At 42.3% G+C, this 18,904-nt stretch overlaps 1 protein-coding gene across 6 annotated transcripts in view; it reads right to left on the bottom strand.

Annotated features, from left to right (window-relative positions):
- DNAAF11 (dynein axonemal assembly factor 11) overlaps window positions 1-18,600 on the bottom strand; it is an 80,438-nt gene extending 61,838 nt beyond the window's left edge. For 3 of the 6 annotated variants that reach the window (XM_057735627.1, XM_057735626.1, XM_057735628.1), the window contains exons 1-3: window positions 18,315-18,420; window positions 7,156-7,323; window positions 2,935-3,012 (exon numbers count right to left, since the gene is read on the bottom strand). In XM_057735627.1, coding sequence (XP_057591610.1) covers window positions 2,935-3,012; window positions 7,156-7,323; window positions 18,315-18,324 — 256 coding nt within the window. In that variant the 5' untranslated portion in view covers window positions 18,325-18,420. Of the gene's footprint in view, window positions 1-2,934; window positions 3,013-7,155; window positions 7,324-18,314 lie in introns of those variants that run through there. The other 3 variants (XM_057735631.1, XM_057735633.1, XM_057735629.1) reach the window with 3 other exon arrangements.
- Window positions 18,601-18,904: the final 304 nt, after the last annotated feature.

Here is an 18,904-nt window from a genome sequence, read left to right on the forward strand (position 1 = left end):
AATTTTATTTCATTTGTTCACATGAGGATATGGTAATAGGGCTGGAGAGTGGTAGCTGGGAGAGAGTAAAGACTGCATTATTAATGCAGAAACATGCCAGTGATGGAAAGAACCATCTTAATTCCAGCACTGATGATGGTTTCGGGGCTTTGATAATGATGACATTTTAGGTTTTGAGAATGAATATTAAAAATGTGTGAATATTTATGTCTTAATTGATATATAGCCTTGATGGCCACTGAAATACCAATGTCTACACTAGGAGACAAATAGGCTAAACTCCAACATAATCTAAATAATATCCTCCTAATCAACCAAATCCTTTGTTGTTATAAACAGACACCAAGTGTTACTAGACATTTAGAAAAAAAAATGATAGCACAAAATAGAAGCCTGTAAAGTAAAACAGGAAACCTCCCATAATGTAGAATAACACGACAAAGAGGTTTAAATAAGAAACACAGGTCAAGAGACATGGAAGATCGATCTAGTACAACCACTAGGAAGAAGTTCTAGGGGAGATTGGAGGAAACAGGTGATGGATAAGCCTGTTACCTTGAATGTGGTGATGGTTTTACACATGTGTGCATATGTCGTAACTCAACAAATTGTATACATTAAATATGTGCAGGTTTTTATATATCAGTTATACCTCAATAAAGCTATTTAAGGAAAAAGAGCAATCGTGCTCCAAAGGACACCAACAAGGAATCTGACAAGAAAACCCACAAGATGGGAGAATATATCTACAAATCATTTATCTGATTCTAGCATTCAAAATATAAAAATCAGTCTCACAGTTCAGCAGTCAAACAACAAATAACCTAGTTAGAAAAATGGGCAAAGATTGAATAAAGAAGACTTCTCCAAAGAAGATATACATTAAAAAATGCCCAAACTTGTTAGTCATTAGGTGAATGCAAATCTGAACCACAATGAGATACCACCTCACACCCACCAGGACGGCTACTATAGAAATAAATAGATAAAAAATGAAAATGGCAAGTGCTGGCAAGGATGTCGAAAAACTGGAGCCCTCATAAATGGCTAGTGGGAATGTAAAATGTTGTAACTGCTTTGGAAAACAGTTTGCTGAAAATGTTAAACATAGAATTACCGTATGACCCAGCAATTCCATTTCTAGGTATACTAAATGAACTGAAAACATATATTTATGCAAAACCATGTACACTAATGTTTATTAATATTCTTATTAAGAATATTAATATTATTAACCTTTATTCATAATAATAAAAAAGTGGACACACCTCAGATCTCCATCAACTAATCAATGGATAAACAAAATTTGTGTGGCTATACAATGGAATATTATGCAGCGCTAAAAAGGATTAAGCACGGATGCGTCCTACAACATGGATGAACCCTGAACATATTAGTCTGAGAAGTCAGAAGAGAAGGCCATGAATTGACACTTATATTACATGTTCGTAATGGGAAAATCTATGGAGACAAAAAGTAGATTGGGGTTGTTAGGGGCTAGGGTAGGAGGTGAATGGGAGTGAATGTTAATGGATACAGGGGTTTCTTTTGAGGTGATGAAAATGTTCTGGAATTAAATAGGGATGATGGATGCACAACCTTGCAAATATACTAAAAACCTGTGAATCGTGTATTTTTAAGTGGTGTAAGTAAACTTATAATATGTAAATTATATTTCAATTTTCAGAATACTAAATGGTCCAAATATTTCCATTTGGAAACATATACATGATAAATTTGAAGTACATGATACAGAATAAATGTAAAGAATAAAATCATTAAAGTTAGAACTTATATGGAATATATTTGAATTCAGAAACTGTAAAGAATCCATAGAGAAAAAGATTGATAAATTGGAGGATATTCATTTCAGAAGTAAGACTTCTGAATAACACCAGCGTCATGATTGAAATAAAAGTAATAGATTCAAGAGAAAAGATTTATAACATATATAACAAGGTATTAGTATCTGGAATGTATAAGAGCACATGAAGAAAAATCAGTAGAAAAATGGCCAAAAGACATGAAGTAGTCATTCATATAAGAAAAAATACAAATATTCAATAAACATCTGAAAGGTTGTATGGAAGATCAAGAATAGTAAGTGAGCTGCAAATTTTAAAAATTACTAGAGAACAAGGTCTTCTGATCTTTAAAAAAGGTTGCTTATAAAAAGCATTAGTGAAGTTGGGGGGAAATGGGTACTTACATGGACCACCAGTGCAAGTATAAATTGATAACAACCTTTTTGGAGAACAATTTGACAATATTTTCCAAAAATATGCATATTTAAACCTAGGAATCCCATTTTTAAGTATCTATCCTAGAAAAAAGTGTACACGTACACAGAGTGAAATGTAGAAAGTTGCTCATTGCAGCCATGCTTATTGTAACAAAATGCTGGAAACCACCCAAATGTCCCTCTGCAGAACAATGGTTGGATAACTCAGTCTGCATTCATTCCATTACAAAGCCCTCCCCACCCTTCCTGGATATCAGAAGAACAAGGTAATTTCATGGTAGAAATTCATCTTGAAAACAATATTCATAGTATGAATCCATTGATACAAAGCAAAAATGTAGCAAAACTACCTTCTGTACACCAAAGGGTTAGACCACTGCCCCTCGGAAGGAAGTTGGGTTAGGAAGGGGCGAAGTGGACTTCCATTTTTGAATTTACGTACAAGAGAGTCAAAAATTATCCGCACTCTGATTATAGCAAAACTTCTGTAAATTCCACAGCCAGAGTGAGGATAATTTTTGACTCACCTTCGTATCGTGTTATTGTTTGACTTTTTACAACAAGAATTGACGAACATAAGACATGCAAAATGTTAATTTGAAAAGTCTAGCTATTGTTTAAGTGATGCCATTTAAGTCGAACATGAGATCTCAATTTTAATTAAAAATAAATTATAACAAGAAAATCCTTACCTTCCAAATTTTCAATTTTTTCAATATTGTTTAAAGCTAAATTCAAGTATTCAAGTTTCTTGAGTTTGCTAACATTTTCTGAAATATACAAATAATGGAACTAATTAACCTTCAAGATAAAAGACATTTTTACACAATTTATTATGAATATGGTAACAAGAATTTAAGGGTCATTACAGTTGTCAAATCCACGTTGCTTTCTCAAATCAGTATCTGTACATCAGACATTGTTGGTTGCCCACGCAGCACCCATCTCTTCCTCCATCCTTCCTAATGGAACACACCTCTGCTCATGTCTCTACCCAGCCCCAACTTGGGGGGTTAGGCTTAACGAAGCTGGCCCAGTGCATGGCAACCCCCACCCCTTGCTAGTGACAGCTCAGGAGCCCACGTGTAGGTCAACCAGCCCATGGCAGTCTCCTGACGACTGTGTGATGCAGGAGAGCGCGGCACACCAAGCACTCCCAATCAGATGAGAAGGAATGATCTATATTTCACACTCGTGGATTTCTTGTCTCTTTCCTGCTGGATGTTAAAATGGGAGGGAGTACTATCTTTATTGGTACTCATGGTCATCTTGTAACCCTGAGGGAACCAGTGCAGGATGAAGCCCACAGTGGCTGGTGCAGCAGAGAGAAGGAATCAATCAATCCTGGAGACTGGCCTATCTCTAGACTTTTGGTTGGGTTAGATTTCCTCACTGCTAAGCCATCTTGAGTTGTATTTTCCTTTACTTGAAGCCAAAATCATCCTCATACAGGATTATTGTTTTTAATAAATATGAAAGCCCACAGAGGCAAAGCAAAAGCATAAATAAGTCAAGGAATCGCTAGAGGGTGGGGTCCTTTAAAAAACAGCTAATAATACCATAGCTTATATCGCTGTGTGCTTACTACGTGCCATGCAATCTTCTCAGCTTTTGGCATATTATCTCATTTAATCTTCATAATAGCCCTATGAAACTAAAACTATTGTTGTCTCCCTTATACAAATGAGAATACCAAGGTGCAGAGAATTAATCCACTTGTTCAAGGTTAGGTGGTAGAGCCAGGAAATCTGACTCCAGAGCTTGGCACTAAATCATTACACTACACTTTAAAAGAACAGTTCTTTCTAAGAGGAAATGAATGTAGAAAACCCTGCTAAGAAATGTGCATTTGGGGCAGGCTCGCTTAAATAATGCTTCCCCTGCACCATTTTTCAGGGATAGTACGAAGCTCAAATAAGACGATTTATAACCATCACCCTTGCTGGCATTAACATTTCATCCAAAATTTACAAAATATCATGTATTTGTTCCCATGACCTGAGAATAAGAATTTCTCTCTCTGAGCCTCAGTTTACTCATTTTTTAAATGCGGCTTTTGGAATGAATGACTAAAGTTTCTCTCAGCAATTATATTGTCCTAAATAATAGTGCTGTTTACAGGAGTTCCTGTAGGCAATATCTGAGTATTTGATAGTCACAGACTTGTAGAGCTCTATGTGCCGAAGATCATAATAGAGTGTCTAGTTTATATCCTGAACAAAAACACATAAAGTTATCACTGGTAAAATTGCCAGCCCACAATAAAATACCTTTCCTTCTCCACTTCTGTTATATATATAACCCTCTAAATGCTAAAAGAGTCATCTGGTAGAAAAAAAAGGTTAAGATTTGTTTTGTAAGGATTTCCTAAATTAAATTAAATCAAGAACAATGGGCCAAACTGGTCAGGAAAAAACAAAGCTCTGTAAGTAAAAATATGCGGAGCTTCTTGGGCAGCAGGAAGGGAGTCCGCGTTCTAGGCCAAACCATCCTGGGAGCAGTCCTCACCAAATGCTAGAACCAGACCTACAAACTTGTAGTGGACCAAATCCAACCCCCAATTAAAGAGGCTCTGAGGCTTTCAACGTTAACAGAGCCTGAGGCTCATGGGGAAGCTGTCATCAATGCAGATTCCAGAAGCCCACCCCCACTGGTTCTGAGTCAGCAAGTCTGGGGTGAGGCCCGAGCCCCATGTTAACAGACCCCAACGGTCCTTAGCCAACACTTGGAACCACACTAAGCAGAGCCTGCCCCCACCCCCCACAGCCCATCTGGATCTCCCAGTGAGGAACAGAGCTTGAGGAAAGGCAAGTGTTCTGCAAACTTCTACCTCCGTGGCCTAAGAGCAAGTCTGAACCCTAGAGAAACATTTTTACTTGCTAAATAAGTGCCTAAATGCCTATGGGTGGAGGAGCACTGAAAAATCCCATTATTAGGATTTAAAAGCGCATTTAATTTAAGAATACTTTGGAAGCAAAAATTTAAGCTTTCTCACAGCTCTGAAAAGGACTGAAATACTACGCTACTAATTAGTCATTGTGATGGGCCCAGCTGTGGAGAGGGAAATTTCGGGAACTCTGTTAGAGCTGCACAATTAGGACAACTCTTTAATGCCCTCGTGCATAAAAGCTGGTGGTTTTCTGTAACAGCCTTTTTAATTGAACAATGTGCCAGAGTTTCTAATTTCTGGTAAAGTACAAGATGCCGAAAATAATTATCTGAAGGAATATGAAGAATTTTAATAAACCTTCAAAAATGATGCAAATTCTAGACTTTTTGTATCCCCAGAGCCAATTTTCAATTATCCACTAAGCTGGAGGCAATTACATCACCAGAGTTTCCAACCTCAGCAATACTACCATTTGGGGCCGGGTAACTCTTTCCTGTGGGGGTGTGTGGGGGATGGAGGTGGAAGACCTGTGCATTATAGGATGGTTAGCAGTCCCTGGCGTCTGCACACTAATCGCCAGTAGCTGATCCCCTAACACACACACACACACACACACAAAGTGACAGCCAAATACGTCCCCAGACATTGCCAAGTGCCGCTGTTGAGAACCACTGCACGTGATTGTGGGAAGTTAAAACATAATTTTACAAGCCGACCTCTGGGCTCCAGTGTCAGAACCCACAGGGGGTTGGCACTCACTCTGCCTCATCAACCCTGACTCCATCCTTTTTCCTCCAACTCTGTGTGGTTCTCCCTCTGTTCCTACCTCCATGGGGCTGACCTGGGCACCCTGGGTAAGTGACGATATTAATAGCAGAGCAGCTATTTTCTCATGAGCGAGCACAAAGCTAAGCACGTCGCTCTGTACAGCTCCAATACCATGTCTGCGTGGTAGATGTTGCTGCCCCCATTTTACAGATGGCAAGACTACGACATGGAAGGACAAAGTTAACTGACTTGCCTAATGGCACAGCTTTTTGGTGGCAGAGGCGGGGTTCAAGCCTGCGCCTGCTCTTACCGCTAAACTACACTGTGGTTCTTCTGAGGGTTGGGGGTCACTCCTCTCGTTTCCATGTGGCAGGACCCTCGGAAGAGTGACTCCACAGGCCTCTCTGCTCTCTGTCCCGGCGGCAATTGGATGGGGAGGACCCACTCACCTGATGGGTGAACTGGGAGAAGGAACTGGGCCTGCCCAATCCCACCCTCTTTCGTGGGTCTGCGATCTCCCCACCGGTAGAGAGAACATGGTCTCAACCCCCACCTGCCATGAAGCAGGGGGCCTGTGTGGCTGGGGGAAGCCTGAGGTTTCCCCATTCTGCACGTAACCAGGTGGTGGAGAGGGTTAATTCTGGGGGCGTGTCAGGAATCCCACTGGGCTGCAAGTCTAAGCCACATTCTCCAAAGAGTTCTCATCAGTTTTAACGCTGATTTTTGGATCTCCATCCACCTGACTCCTGTTTTCACCTCTCGTTTCATTCCAAACTGGAGCAGTAAACAGGGATGTAACTGTGGAACCCCTGCAACAACCAATACTGAGCACCATGCCTTGCACACGTACATTCTCAACGCACACGGCACACCGCGTTATCCCAGGTTGGCACCTGACGAGGCTTTACTCAATTCTCACATAATCCTTTTGGGTTCACAGAGTGATAATGTAAAACCATGACAAAGGCCTAGATTATATCTCCCGCTCCTGTAAACTTTTTAAAAATCAGTTTTAAATGAACAGGTCTGCTCATGTGCTCCTGGCCATCAGCTGGTCCTCCCAACTCGATGGAGAACCCCGGGGCAAGGAGAAGGACCAGATACAGAGCAGTCAGGGAGGTGTCCCGCCGACAGACAGCTGAGTCTATTTCCCCAGGTAATTCTTTCTCTTCCTGTAAGAATAACACTGCGTTTGCCAACATTCTCCCATTCAAAATGTTAAAGGAAGCACGAGAACAAAGTCCTGAAGACTTACCAATTTTTCCAATGAGATTATTTTGAAGATAGAGGATTTTTAAATCCCGGCACCACTTGTCAATATGTTCTAGTCTTTCTATCTCTTGCTGATGCAAGGAGAGTTCCTCCAGCGAAAAAATGACACACTCATTGTGCTCAGCATTCCGTCTAATGAGATCTTCCGTGACTGAAAGGAAATGCGTTACATGTCACATCTCCATCCCCATTAATATTAAGTTATCAGGGCGTTGGTTTTTCCTTGTAGCTAGTTGTGAGCTCTCCAGGCCCAAGTCATTTTCCAGAGGAAAGAGATCAGAGAAGTGCTTCCTCCTGCAGGGAGTTTCTGTGATGCCAGAATGACTCACAAGAGAGACGTGATGATACGTTTTGTCTTTCTTACACTGGGATCTACATATATTTCTCCGTATGGATGGAGACTGAGTTGATGGACCATGAGAATGTGGACTCTTGAGGTGGTATCACATTGACCTGGGTGAGACCCACTAAGTAATCCAAGACAGAGAAACCGTCTCCAGAGAGGCATGGTCGGGCTGACAAAGGGCAGAAATATGAAAGCATGTCCATTCAACAGCCACAACCATTCAATAAGGAAAGGTTCACTCACTCATCCATTCATTCAGCTGGTATTTATTTAACTAGAGTGGAAGAGACAGGAGAGGAATACCCCAGATTTTGCATCACAGTCTTGTAAAGCAACCACTGCTTGGTCCGTTTCCAGGAGGAAAGAAGCCGCTCACAGGAGGGGTTGCGGGAGTCCCCACCCTCCTCGACAAGAGTGATGGGTAGCACTGGGCTGTCCTGATGCCACAGGCTAGGACCATATGATGATAGCGGCACCAAGGGACTGGAGACAACAGCCGGGTCCACCTTGAGAGCCAAGAACAGGACATGCAGCCTCTTAACACTGTGTACTAAAATCAAGGAGGCAATGACAATGGAGAAAACCTGTATTTTTCAGTGCTATTAAAACATTATTAATCCATCTGAACCCTCACATCTTAGGTGGAATGTGGAGATATCATATGTCCATCAAAAGATAATAAAGATTCATTCATTGCTATTTACAAGATGCCAAGTACTGTCCTAAATGCTTTGCATGTATTGACATGTGAGTACATACAGTTATTGTTTGTCAGATGAGGAAAGGAGGCACAGAGTTTAACTAACTTGCCCAAGGTCCTTCTAGGAAGTGCTAGAGCGAGGTTTTAAGTGTACGAATCTGGCGCCTGACCATGTGCTCTGAACCACTGTGCTCTACTGCCCCCAAACAGGAGCAAATAAGAACCTCTCAAGATTTCTTAAGCTTCCTAAATGTGCTTCTCTAGCTGAGACAAAGCTCTTCAGCTGCCCCACTTCCGTGCCACATCCTTAAAAGTGAAGTTTGCCTTTTTTTAAACAATATGAAAACATGTACGAACTCCATCATTTGTGTGCAGTTAGCTGAACCCTCTGCTACTTCTGGTGGTAGGATATGGGGTTGCTTGCAATGACAGTTCTTTGGAAGAAAGACAAGGGAAACGTAGATGTTGAGAGATTAAAATACCATATATGGGGAATGTTCCTGCTGCTCTAAGCTTTTTGGCTCAACTAACAGCAGAGATGGCTGCAAACTAGGTCCTGGGGAGGGGTAGGCCAAAGAGGCGGTTAGAAGGCTCACAGGGCAGCCCCACCAGCCCTGGCTTGCCGGGATCCCTACTGCTTGCTGCACTCTGCGCCCAAGGACTATGGTGGGTGTGACTTAAGTGACACAGACCCATGGAGCAGGAGGTGGACGCGAGCCCTTGCTGCCATGAGACCTGCAATCAGCGGGCCAGGGGGACATGCCCCTCCAGAGCCCATGCCCTCCCCTCTGGACCGTGCCCCAGGTGGAGGAACTATGCAGTTCTCTGCCAAAGGGGCCCCAGGCCTGTCTCCAAGTCCTACACTGGCTGCTTCTCCAGGCCCACTCCTGAAGGCAGGCTGCACCACTAGGCACGCATGCCCACACCCAGGGGTGTCCAAGGAGCAGCTATTTTCTGGGGATGTGGATGGCTTGGATGTGCAGGATGGAGTATCCACCCTCATACATGGGCACAAAGGGCCAGGACAGAGCCAGGGACGGGAAGAGGTGGGCGGTGTGGGCAAGGGAGCCAGCTTTCCATGAGCCACATGCGCAGGCACACAACCCAAGGAGTGTGGGAAACATCTGAGTGGTTACGAAGGTGTACTTGTCAAGGAGGGAAGATGCACTTTATTTAGCAGTTTGATGTATAACTTGATACGTGGGCCTCTACTTATATTCTTGCCCCAGATCCCCAGATGCCCCACCTGAAGGCTTAGTTTGGTACCCAGCTTGAAGACAGCCTAACTTGAACCCCACAGAGCTGTCAGCCATAGGTACAGTTAAGTAGAATGCATGCAGGGGAATTCTGATGGCATCTTGTGAAGCATCTGCACAGGCCGCATGGGTTTCCTGGCTCTTGGGGACATGAAAGGTAACACAGGCTCCTCCAGCTCTACAGTCTTAAGGGCTTTTCCGATTTGTCCAACCCTGAAGACTTGCCGGTCCCTCCACCTGTTGACTAAGTTTCCACTGGTGCCAAACGTCCTTCCTATGTTCTCTGGCTATGCCTTTCTCGAAATTTAAGAATTTTTTTTATTATGCTACTATGTGTGTGAATTTGATCTGTTGCATTCAATTGTCAAATCCTCCCTTTCAGAGGCAGTAGATATTAGGAAGGAATTACATTGATCCGTATCTCCTAATCACAAGAATTAAGAGGGAAAAAAATCACTATGAGTTGAAAGGGGTGGGGAAGGGTGGGGAAGCTAGCATAAATAACAAGTTACACACACACACACACACACACATGGGGGAGGGGGGCTAAGATACATTCAGCACAACAGGGGAGTTTGCCCAGTTGCAACAATTACACACAATGATAGATTAGAAGAAAATGGAGAATCACAGAAGAAGGTAGACCTGTGAAGGTCTGGAATTTCCCAGGGGCCCTTTTCTGAACTCTTCCATATTAAGAAAACTGCTGTGTGGCACTGTTTCACAGCACTCCAGAACCTGTGGTTACACAATACCGCCTCACCTGTGATGGCAAACATGAGTGCAAAACCAGGGTCTCCAAGAAGAGATGTGTCAGAATATCCACATGGTGTATGGAGATGAGAGTCTTTCGGACTTTGAATGGGGAAACATTTTGCAGTTTTGTGTACTATACAATTTAGGCCAAACATTCTTTAACTCCGAGGAGTACTATTCACCTTCAGAAAGTCCTACTCCAAATAACATAGCACTTCATTTACAAGAGATCACTCTAGGGACTTAAAAAGGCTTTGGAAGCACTAATATGTCATCAGAAGACTATCTCCAGACAGATGGTATTGCAATGCCCATCACATGGTACAGAAGAACACGCCACGGCACCTGCTGTATGAAACATATTGCTTTCACTTCCTCATTTTGGAAAAAGTCAAACAACAAAATACAGGATTCAGATGGACTCTGAGAAGTGTCTCACCTACAGAGGGTCGTAACCCATCTCTGAATGAGTGGCTGATGGAGGGTACTGACAGTTGTAACCACAGATTCATATTTATTGCCCTAAAAGAGAAAGGTTTAGCCAAAACTGATGAGCTAGCCTAGGCTTCTTTTCAGTTCCTTAATGTGACTGGGTTTCCAATAACCTGAGGGAGTATCAATAAAATGACTTTGCGGGGTAGGAGGGCAAAGCGCAGGAGGAGAAGTCTTCTGGAATATTAGAGGTTGCCATGCTGTATTGAACAAGGTTCTAGAAACTCCCAAAGCCAACAATTTAGTGTTCATCCTTCAGACTTTCTATCATGTTTTGTAAACAACCCTCTCTTTCTTGCTGGATTAGAATAAAATCAGTAATATACATTTAGGGCAGATTCTACAGAATCTTTAAACATCTTGAAAGACCTAGAGGATACATACATGAAACAGAGATTTAACATAAATGAAGGGGTTACAAATAGGTGAAGGTTTCATCTTGTAGCATCTAACCTTTTTTTCTCTTTCATTGTTTTCCATGGAATTTTTAGAAACAGGATTGCTCATTTGCCCTGCCTTTCTTACTGACTCAGAGTTATCATGAGGGCTAGTGGCCATACTCTACACCCTGATCCCAAGACACTGTTAGAGGCACTCACACAGAGTGTGCTGTTACAAACACGGACAGAGTGTACGGCGCAAGGACAGAAGGCAGTACAGTGAGTGCAAAGGAGTGATCCACGCTACTGAGTGACAAGAAGAAGGTCAAACGAAGCACCACGGAGAAGAAGCCTAGGCTGAATCTTGAAATGTGAGTAGATATTTGCCTGATAAACAAATGAGGAAAGGACACCACAGGCTATGGTAGATGCTATGATGCCCAGTCCTCCCCCTCCTCAGGCCTGAAGGATTACTTCCTGCTGCTGCGAGTTCTGCCAGAAGGCTGCCCTCAGCTGCCCACCTTCTTTGAAGTCACCTCAGCTGAAGAGACATCTCAACCAAGGTCATGCCCCTTCCTAGGAAAATCCACATCCAGTGACTGATTGATGTGGGGCTAAAAAGGCCCAGCTCTCTCACCCCAACTTGGAAAAACCAGGTCCGTTCCAAGTTCAGGGCTCCTTCCAATTTCCAGGTTGGTGAGTTAAGGCCTTTGTTAAGGTGCACCCCAGCCCTACTTTCCTCTCTGCCCGATCTTGCTTTCTTTCCTACCCACTCCAATGACACTCCCTAAAGAACTTCCTGCACACTAAACTCCATCTAAAAGTCTGCCTCCTGGGGAACCCAACCTGGAGGAGTGGATACCGGAAGCGGTACACAAAAGCAGATGCTGGCTAACATGGAACACTGAATATTTGTTCCCCGTTGACAGTAACCTCACATGGCGGAAGGAGCAAGCTAGGTCTCTGAGGCCTCTTTCATAAGGGTTCCGTGCTCGTGGTCTAATCATCTCCCAAAGGCACCACCTCCTAATACCATCACCTGGAGGGCTAAGTTCTAAACATATCAGTTTTGGTGGGAAACAAACATTTGGTCTATAGCACATGGGACACTAACGGAAGGGAACACACTGGGATGTGTGAGAGAAGTATGGGGGAAACTGTAACTTAAAGGACAGTTGTATTGGACGCTAGAGAAATAGGGGGGAAACTGTAACTTACAGGACAGTTGTATTGGACGGCTGCCACTAAACACATGACAAGGCAAGGCTGACACTGACAATCGAAAATTAAAAGCTAAGTGTGAAAACCGGAGTACTATACAGGTAGCATATGAAGAGGTTTTCTCCCTGAAAGCAGAGGACAGAGAGGGCTGAGAACCAGTACAGAGACTAAATCATTAGAGCAGCACAGCCTGCAGGTTCCAGACATGAAGGAGTCACAGGCACAGGGTTCACCCTCCAGCCTAAGATAACTAAAACTCAAGACATAATATAAGACAGAAATGTTTTTAAAAATTTTTTTTCATTGGGAAGTCAAAAGGAAAATGTATTTTGAACAGAATATAACATGAAAAAAAAAAAAAAACCAGTATATCAAAATCTGTGGGGTGTAGCTACAACATAACTTGGAAGAAATTTATAGCACTAAATGCCTATAGCAAGAAAGAAAAAAGGTCCCAAATATCAGCTTCTTCTTTGAGAAACTAAAATAAATAAATAACTAACAAATTAAACTCAAAGTAAGCAGAAGAAAGTGAATAATAAAGGTTATAGCAGAAATCAATGAAATGGAAAACAGAAAAACAGTGAAAAATCAATAAAAATACTTTAAGAAAATAAAACTGGTGAGTTTCTTGCCAGACTGAGCAGTAAAAAGGAGAAGACACAAATACCTGATTATAAGTAAACAAACAAACAAACAAAAACACTCACAGCAGCAAGCTAGGAATAGAAGGGAATTGACCCAGCTTGATAAAGCACATCTACAAGAAATCTACAGCTAACATCCTACTTAGTGGACAAAGACTTAATGCTTTTCCCCTAAGATCAGGGAAAAGGCAAGGATAGCTGTTCTCACCATTTCAACACTGTACTAACAGTTCTAGCCAGGTTCTAGCAATAAGGCAAGAAAAAGAAATAAAAGGCATCCAGATAGTAAAAGAAGAAGTAGTAGAATTATCTCTCTTTGTAGATGGCATGATTGTGTATGCAGAATATCCAACAAAATCTACATCAAAAGCTACTAGAACAGCAGAGTTTAGCAAGTTTGCAGGATATAAGGTCTATAATGGAAAAGTCAATTATATTTCTACATACCAATACTATTTACAATGGCATCATATTAAAAAATTGAGTTAAATGGATGATAGAATAATGTCAAACTTAAAATTAGGGAAAGAAAAACATAAGAGAAAAATCTATGTGAACGCGGGTTAGGCAAAGGTATCTCGGATAACACAAAAAGCCAAAATCTATAAAAGAAAAAATTGATAAGTTGGACTTCAAAATTCTAAACTTCTGCTCTTTGAAAAACACTGTTAAGAGAATGAAAATACAAGCCACAGATGGAGAGAAAATATTTGCAAATCATATATTCCATAAAGGACTTATATGCAGAATGTATAAAGAACTCTTTAAACAATCATAAGAAAACAAATCATACAGAAGTTTGAGCGGACAAAGGTTTTCATTTTTCTTTGGTATCAGTAATATCTGGGAGTACAAAAGGTGGATCACAGGATAAGAATGAATTTTCCTTAATTTTTTTTTACTATTTTTTGTCTATTTTTTTCCCTATTGTCTCACCTTATGTTTTCTACTACATTAATTTTGGCTCTTGTACTATTCCAGGTTTCTATTTATTTTTGGTTTGATTTGTAATCTTTTTCTAGTATCTTATAGTGGAACTTCAGGTCATTTACTATCTATGCCCCAATTTCTAGAACCTGGGAATATATTACCTTGCCTGGCAAAAGGGCAAAGAGACTTTGCAAATGTGATTAAGGGTAGGGACCTTGAGATGGAAAGAATACCTAGATTACCCAGGTAGATCCAATCTAATCACATACAGCCTTAAAATCAGAGAGACTTTCCTGGCTAGGTCAGAGACTGAGATGGAAGAAGAAGAAAAAAAGATGCATAGAATGAGAAGGGTTCCCTCACTGCTAGCTCTAAAGATGAAGAGAGGGAGCCACAAGCCAAGGAATATGGGTGACCTCCGGAATTTAGAAATGGCCTTCAGCTGAGAACCAGCAATGAAATGAGGATCTCAGTCCTATTACTTTCAGGAACCAACTCTGCCAACAACTCAAATAAGCAAGAAAATGGTCCTCCCGTAGAGCATCCAGAAAGGAATGTAGTCCCACTGACAACTCTGATTGCAGGTAGGTGAGACCCATATCAGACTTCTGGCCTGCAGAACTGTAAGCTGCTAAATTTGCAGTAATTTGTTATGACAGCTGTAGGAAACTAACATTCTGCCTTAAAGTCTTTGTGTGCTAATTCCAGCATCTCATCATCTTGGGATCTGTTTTTATTAACTGCTTCTGTTCTTGATCATGGTCACATGTTTCTGTTCCCCATGTCTAGCAATTTTTAATTGTAGGCTGGTCATTGTATTCTTCTACTGAAGCACTCTAGAAACTAGATTATATCACTGTCCTTTAGAAGGAGAGGAATTTTATTCTGGCAGGCAGTTAAATTACCGATAGAACTTTTTTTCCCTGTTAGGTTTGACAGTATTTTTTGTTAGAGTTGGACCCATTTTAGTTTTGAACTTAGCCCTAGAGTATGGCCATTACCCTAGGGCCCAGTACTTACTGCTAAGTTATGGTTTTCCTGGGGGTTTCAAATGAATACTCAAAGGGCTCGGCGAGGTCTTTTAAATCCGGATGGGCCAGGACTCCTATGTCTTCCAGGACTACCTGACCTCTGGCATCTGCATTCAGCGCTCTGCCCCAAGCTGGTGATCTCTGCCAGGTCTCTTCAAGTCTTTGCTACACATGTGCAGGCAGGCCTTGCCTAAATCCTACAGTCAATGTCCCTATGAAGTCTTCCTCCCTCCCCCATTCCATACTGTACCTCCTTCTCTGTATCCTGTCTCATAAATTACAGCAACTTCAGCAGCTCAGAATGCTAATTTCTGCCTTAGCTCAGCAAGACCACTACTTTGCTTGAATTCTGTCTTCTTTACTGCAAGTAGGAAAGTGCCTCTATGCAGAAAGCTGGAGTAACAGTAGGGTATGACTTTTGCATTTCCCTTCTCTCAAGGAGCACGGTTATATTCTACCTGTCATTCCTGAAAATAGCTGCCTTATATACATTGCCCAATTTCATAGTTGTTTATAGTGGAAGGTTAAGTCCAACACCAGTTACTCTATTATTGCTGCAGGTGTATCATTAGCTAAAATGTATCATTTTTATGACTTAGCACTTTAATCAAGTTTTTGCAATGACCTGTCTCAAAAGAGTTTCTAGGGTACTTATTTCAGAGAGTTATAGAGAGGATTAAGGGCCCTATGCATGTAACGCACCCAGCAGGAGGGGTGGAACACTCTCAAAGAAGGTCTGGATAAAGAAGAATTACGCACATGCTTAAATTGCTAAATTTTCAAGTGTGCACTGTTTGAGCGATTTCACTATGACCACTCATATAAACTAAATGAATATAATAGTCAAAGTATTTTAATTTTCTTAAGACACAGAATATTTGCATAAACACTCCTCTTTCCATTACATCAATGAATAATTACAGAAAGGAAATAGCTTTTCCAGCCTTAAAGCTATTATCAAAGAAAGTCATTAAGTTAAAAACAAAGTTAAACAAATTAGTACAGTCTTTAGTAACCAGTTCAGTTTGAAAATTAAATTGGGCCTTCCACTAAAAAATAAAACAAATTAAAAACCCACTACCCATAATTGTTTTGCTTATTTCTTAAACTTTGTCTATGTGTTTAGTATATAAATCTGTGCAATTTCTTTAAAGGATGCTTTCCTTGGAAGCCCATCTTTCACCAAAAAGCTTTTCCTTATATAGCTAAAATGTTTATAAAAACCATTTACCAATTGTTCACAGGTCTGTGATGAACAACCCACGTGGTATCTAGCAACGTATCTCATCTCAAATTTCAAAGAGCTTGAAATTAATGGTGAACAACATTGTTCACCAAATGAATTAAGACTTAAAAGTATGAAACAAAAGATGTAAGGGATTTGTTAAGCAGTTGATGAAGTCTACAATATAATGGCTATGAATGAAGGAGGATGATTCTAATGACCGCTTCCTAGTCAAGGTGAACTGAGAGGAATTAATATAAAACTGATTCTTTTCCCTCTATGTACCTTTAAGAAAATGAAGACATTATAAAGGCCACCGAGCTGGAGTCTCAAATTTAATTCTAACCTATCACATAACAAGTGCAAGGTTTGGGACCAGATGCTTAAATTTTCTGCATAACAGATTCCATCTGTATGGCTTTATAGATGGCATGGATTAGAGACCACTGAGCATCCTTCCAGCAATAACACCCTACAGCTCTGCAGGTACTTAACTTCCCCTGGCAAATGCATACACAGGTCACATTTCCATGAGACCAATCACCCTAATTTGATAGTCACAGTAACACAAAATGAATTCAATATTAACTTTTTTTTAAAAAGGAAGCTCATGCTCCTCTAAATCATAATCTATACCAGATTAAATGTGCAGGAAAAAACTAATTCTTTCATTTTCCCCTAGTCACTACCCCCCAGGCTTGATAATGCTCTCCCTGGACAGACACTAACACTAAAAGTAGTTTCTTTGACGTCCAACATGAGAGCTTGCACGATGACCTCTCTTTTCCTCACCAGACCTTCCCGTACACTCAAGAGACAGTGTAGCAGCATATTAAAGAAAGCCAACTCTTTCAGGTTCGCATCCCAGATACATCACTTACTGTGTGACAATCAGCAAGTTGCCTTAACCTCTCTGTGCTTCAGACTCCTCATATGCAAAATGGAGATGACAACAGTGTCTGTCTCACAAGATTTTTGTAAAGACTCGAATTAACACAGAGAAGCCACTTGGAACACTGCCTTGAAGGCAGTAAGCACATGACGAATGTAAGCTATTTTTACCATCTTCTCTCAGAAGCCCACGTTTTTCTTCTGATGTAAAGATCAGTAAAAGCACCTTGTCTCTCAGCTTTGACTTTATCATGACTAATATTTTTAAGTAAGTGTTTGCCTTCTTCCTCAAAGGGAGAAGCTTCAGGAGGGCCGGCCCACTTGTTTGTTTGCCACTGTATCCTTAATACCTGACACAGGGTAGGAACTCCAGTACAAGTCTGATAAGTTAATGATTTAACAAATGAAAATGGACAGGATTCAGAGACACAGGGCAAAGGATAATCCACAGAAAAGTTAAAAAAAAATGTTGATGAGCAAAAAGAAAAATCTGAGACCACAGGATGGGGATAAGGGGAGGAAAAGCGCCAGAGGAAGTAACTGATTTAGGAAGGAAGTGTTAACATTTAAAATCACCAGCCCCCGTCCACCACCAGGTTGCCAGCTCTTCCAGGGCAGAAACGCCATCATCCACTACGGTCTCTTGATTTAAAAGTATTCACAGTGACACTTTCACCGTAAGTGATAAATGCCGTGGAACTGTATACAGTTGCCATTGGGGAAGGTCAAAGACAGTGTCGATACTGCAAAGGCTCAACCGGTATAACTTGTTCAGTCTAACCTAAATAACTGTAAATCCTGCCACCTCACAGTCTCTTGGTATATTTATAATCACGTTTACACCACTGACTGTAAACAATACTATTATTGCCTTGGTTTTGGAGGTGAGGAAGTCTCACACTTGGCAGGTGGAGGAGGTAGGCTCCGGAGTGGGTTCTTCCAACTGCTAGGCTACACAGCCTTCCCAGTGAGTCCGAAGGCTTGGCTCACAGACAGCAATTAGCACACACTGCAGGCAAGATGTGCGGGCTCGAACCCCGCGTGCCTGGGGCCCAAACCATGCTTTTCTCCCCCACCCCCACCCCATTTTACACAGCGGGAACCTGAGCCTCGCCGGGGCCAAGCTGCCCAGCCGGGCCTGCACAGGGCGAAGGGCCCGGCCAGGCTGGGGTCCGCGGGCGGGAAGGGGCGCCGAGGGTCCCAGGAGGCCCGGGACGATGCCCAGAATGGGGACCATCGAGGGCAGAAGGTGGGAGGGGGCGCTTACTCCGTCCCATGGCGCCTCTCGGGTTCGCGGGCCCGGGAAGTTCGAGCAGGACCCCCAAGGGCTCCCTGGACACCTCCCAGTCTCTCCTCCGCGCGTCCGCACCTGGGAGCCATGGCAACGGGGACTCTACGGCGGCCGCGCGGGGCCAGGCGGGGCCGCGTTTCTCGACTCCGGAGGCGCAAGGAGGCGAGACTCCGCAGAGGAGGGGCTCCCCGCGAGGAGACAGGGGCGCCCCGCAGCCCAGAGCTTGTCCTCCGCCACGTCCCCACTCTCCACCTTGGCAGACTGCTTCCCTTTCCCCAGATGAACTGGCCGGAGCAAACAAAGAACCACAGGACGCTCAGTTTCCTGAGGGGAGCTGCTTCCTAGGCGTGCCGTTTAGCCCGCCCTTTACTTTTTCTGCTCTTTGTATTTTATTTAACGCCTTCCAGAGCCAGGAAATCTGGAATCGGCCCATTCTCCATTTCCCGGAGGTGTGAACTTAAACTTCCTTAGCCTTAGTTTCCACCTGTTAGATGAGTACTAATAATAACCTCCAAGGATCGCAGTGAAGCTTTAATGAGAGAATTTGACTGAATGAAAGACACTTC

Source organism: Hippopotamus amphibius, chromosome 5 (assembly GCF_030028045.1).
Source record: "Hippopotamus amphibius kiboko isolate mHipAmp2 chromosome 5, mHipAmp2.hap2, whole genome shotgun sequence".
NCBI classification, from domain to species: domain Eukaryota; kingdom Metazoa; phylum Chordata; class Mammalia; order Artiodactyla; family Hippopotamidae; genus Hippopotamus; species Hippopotamus amphibius.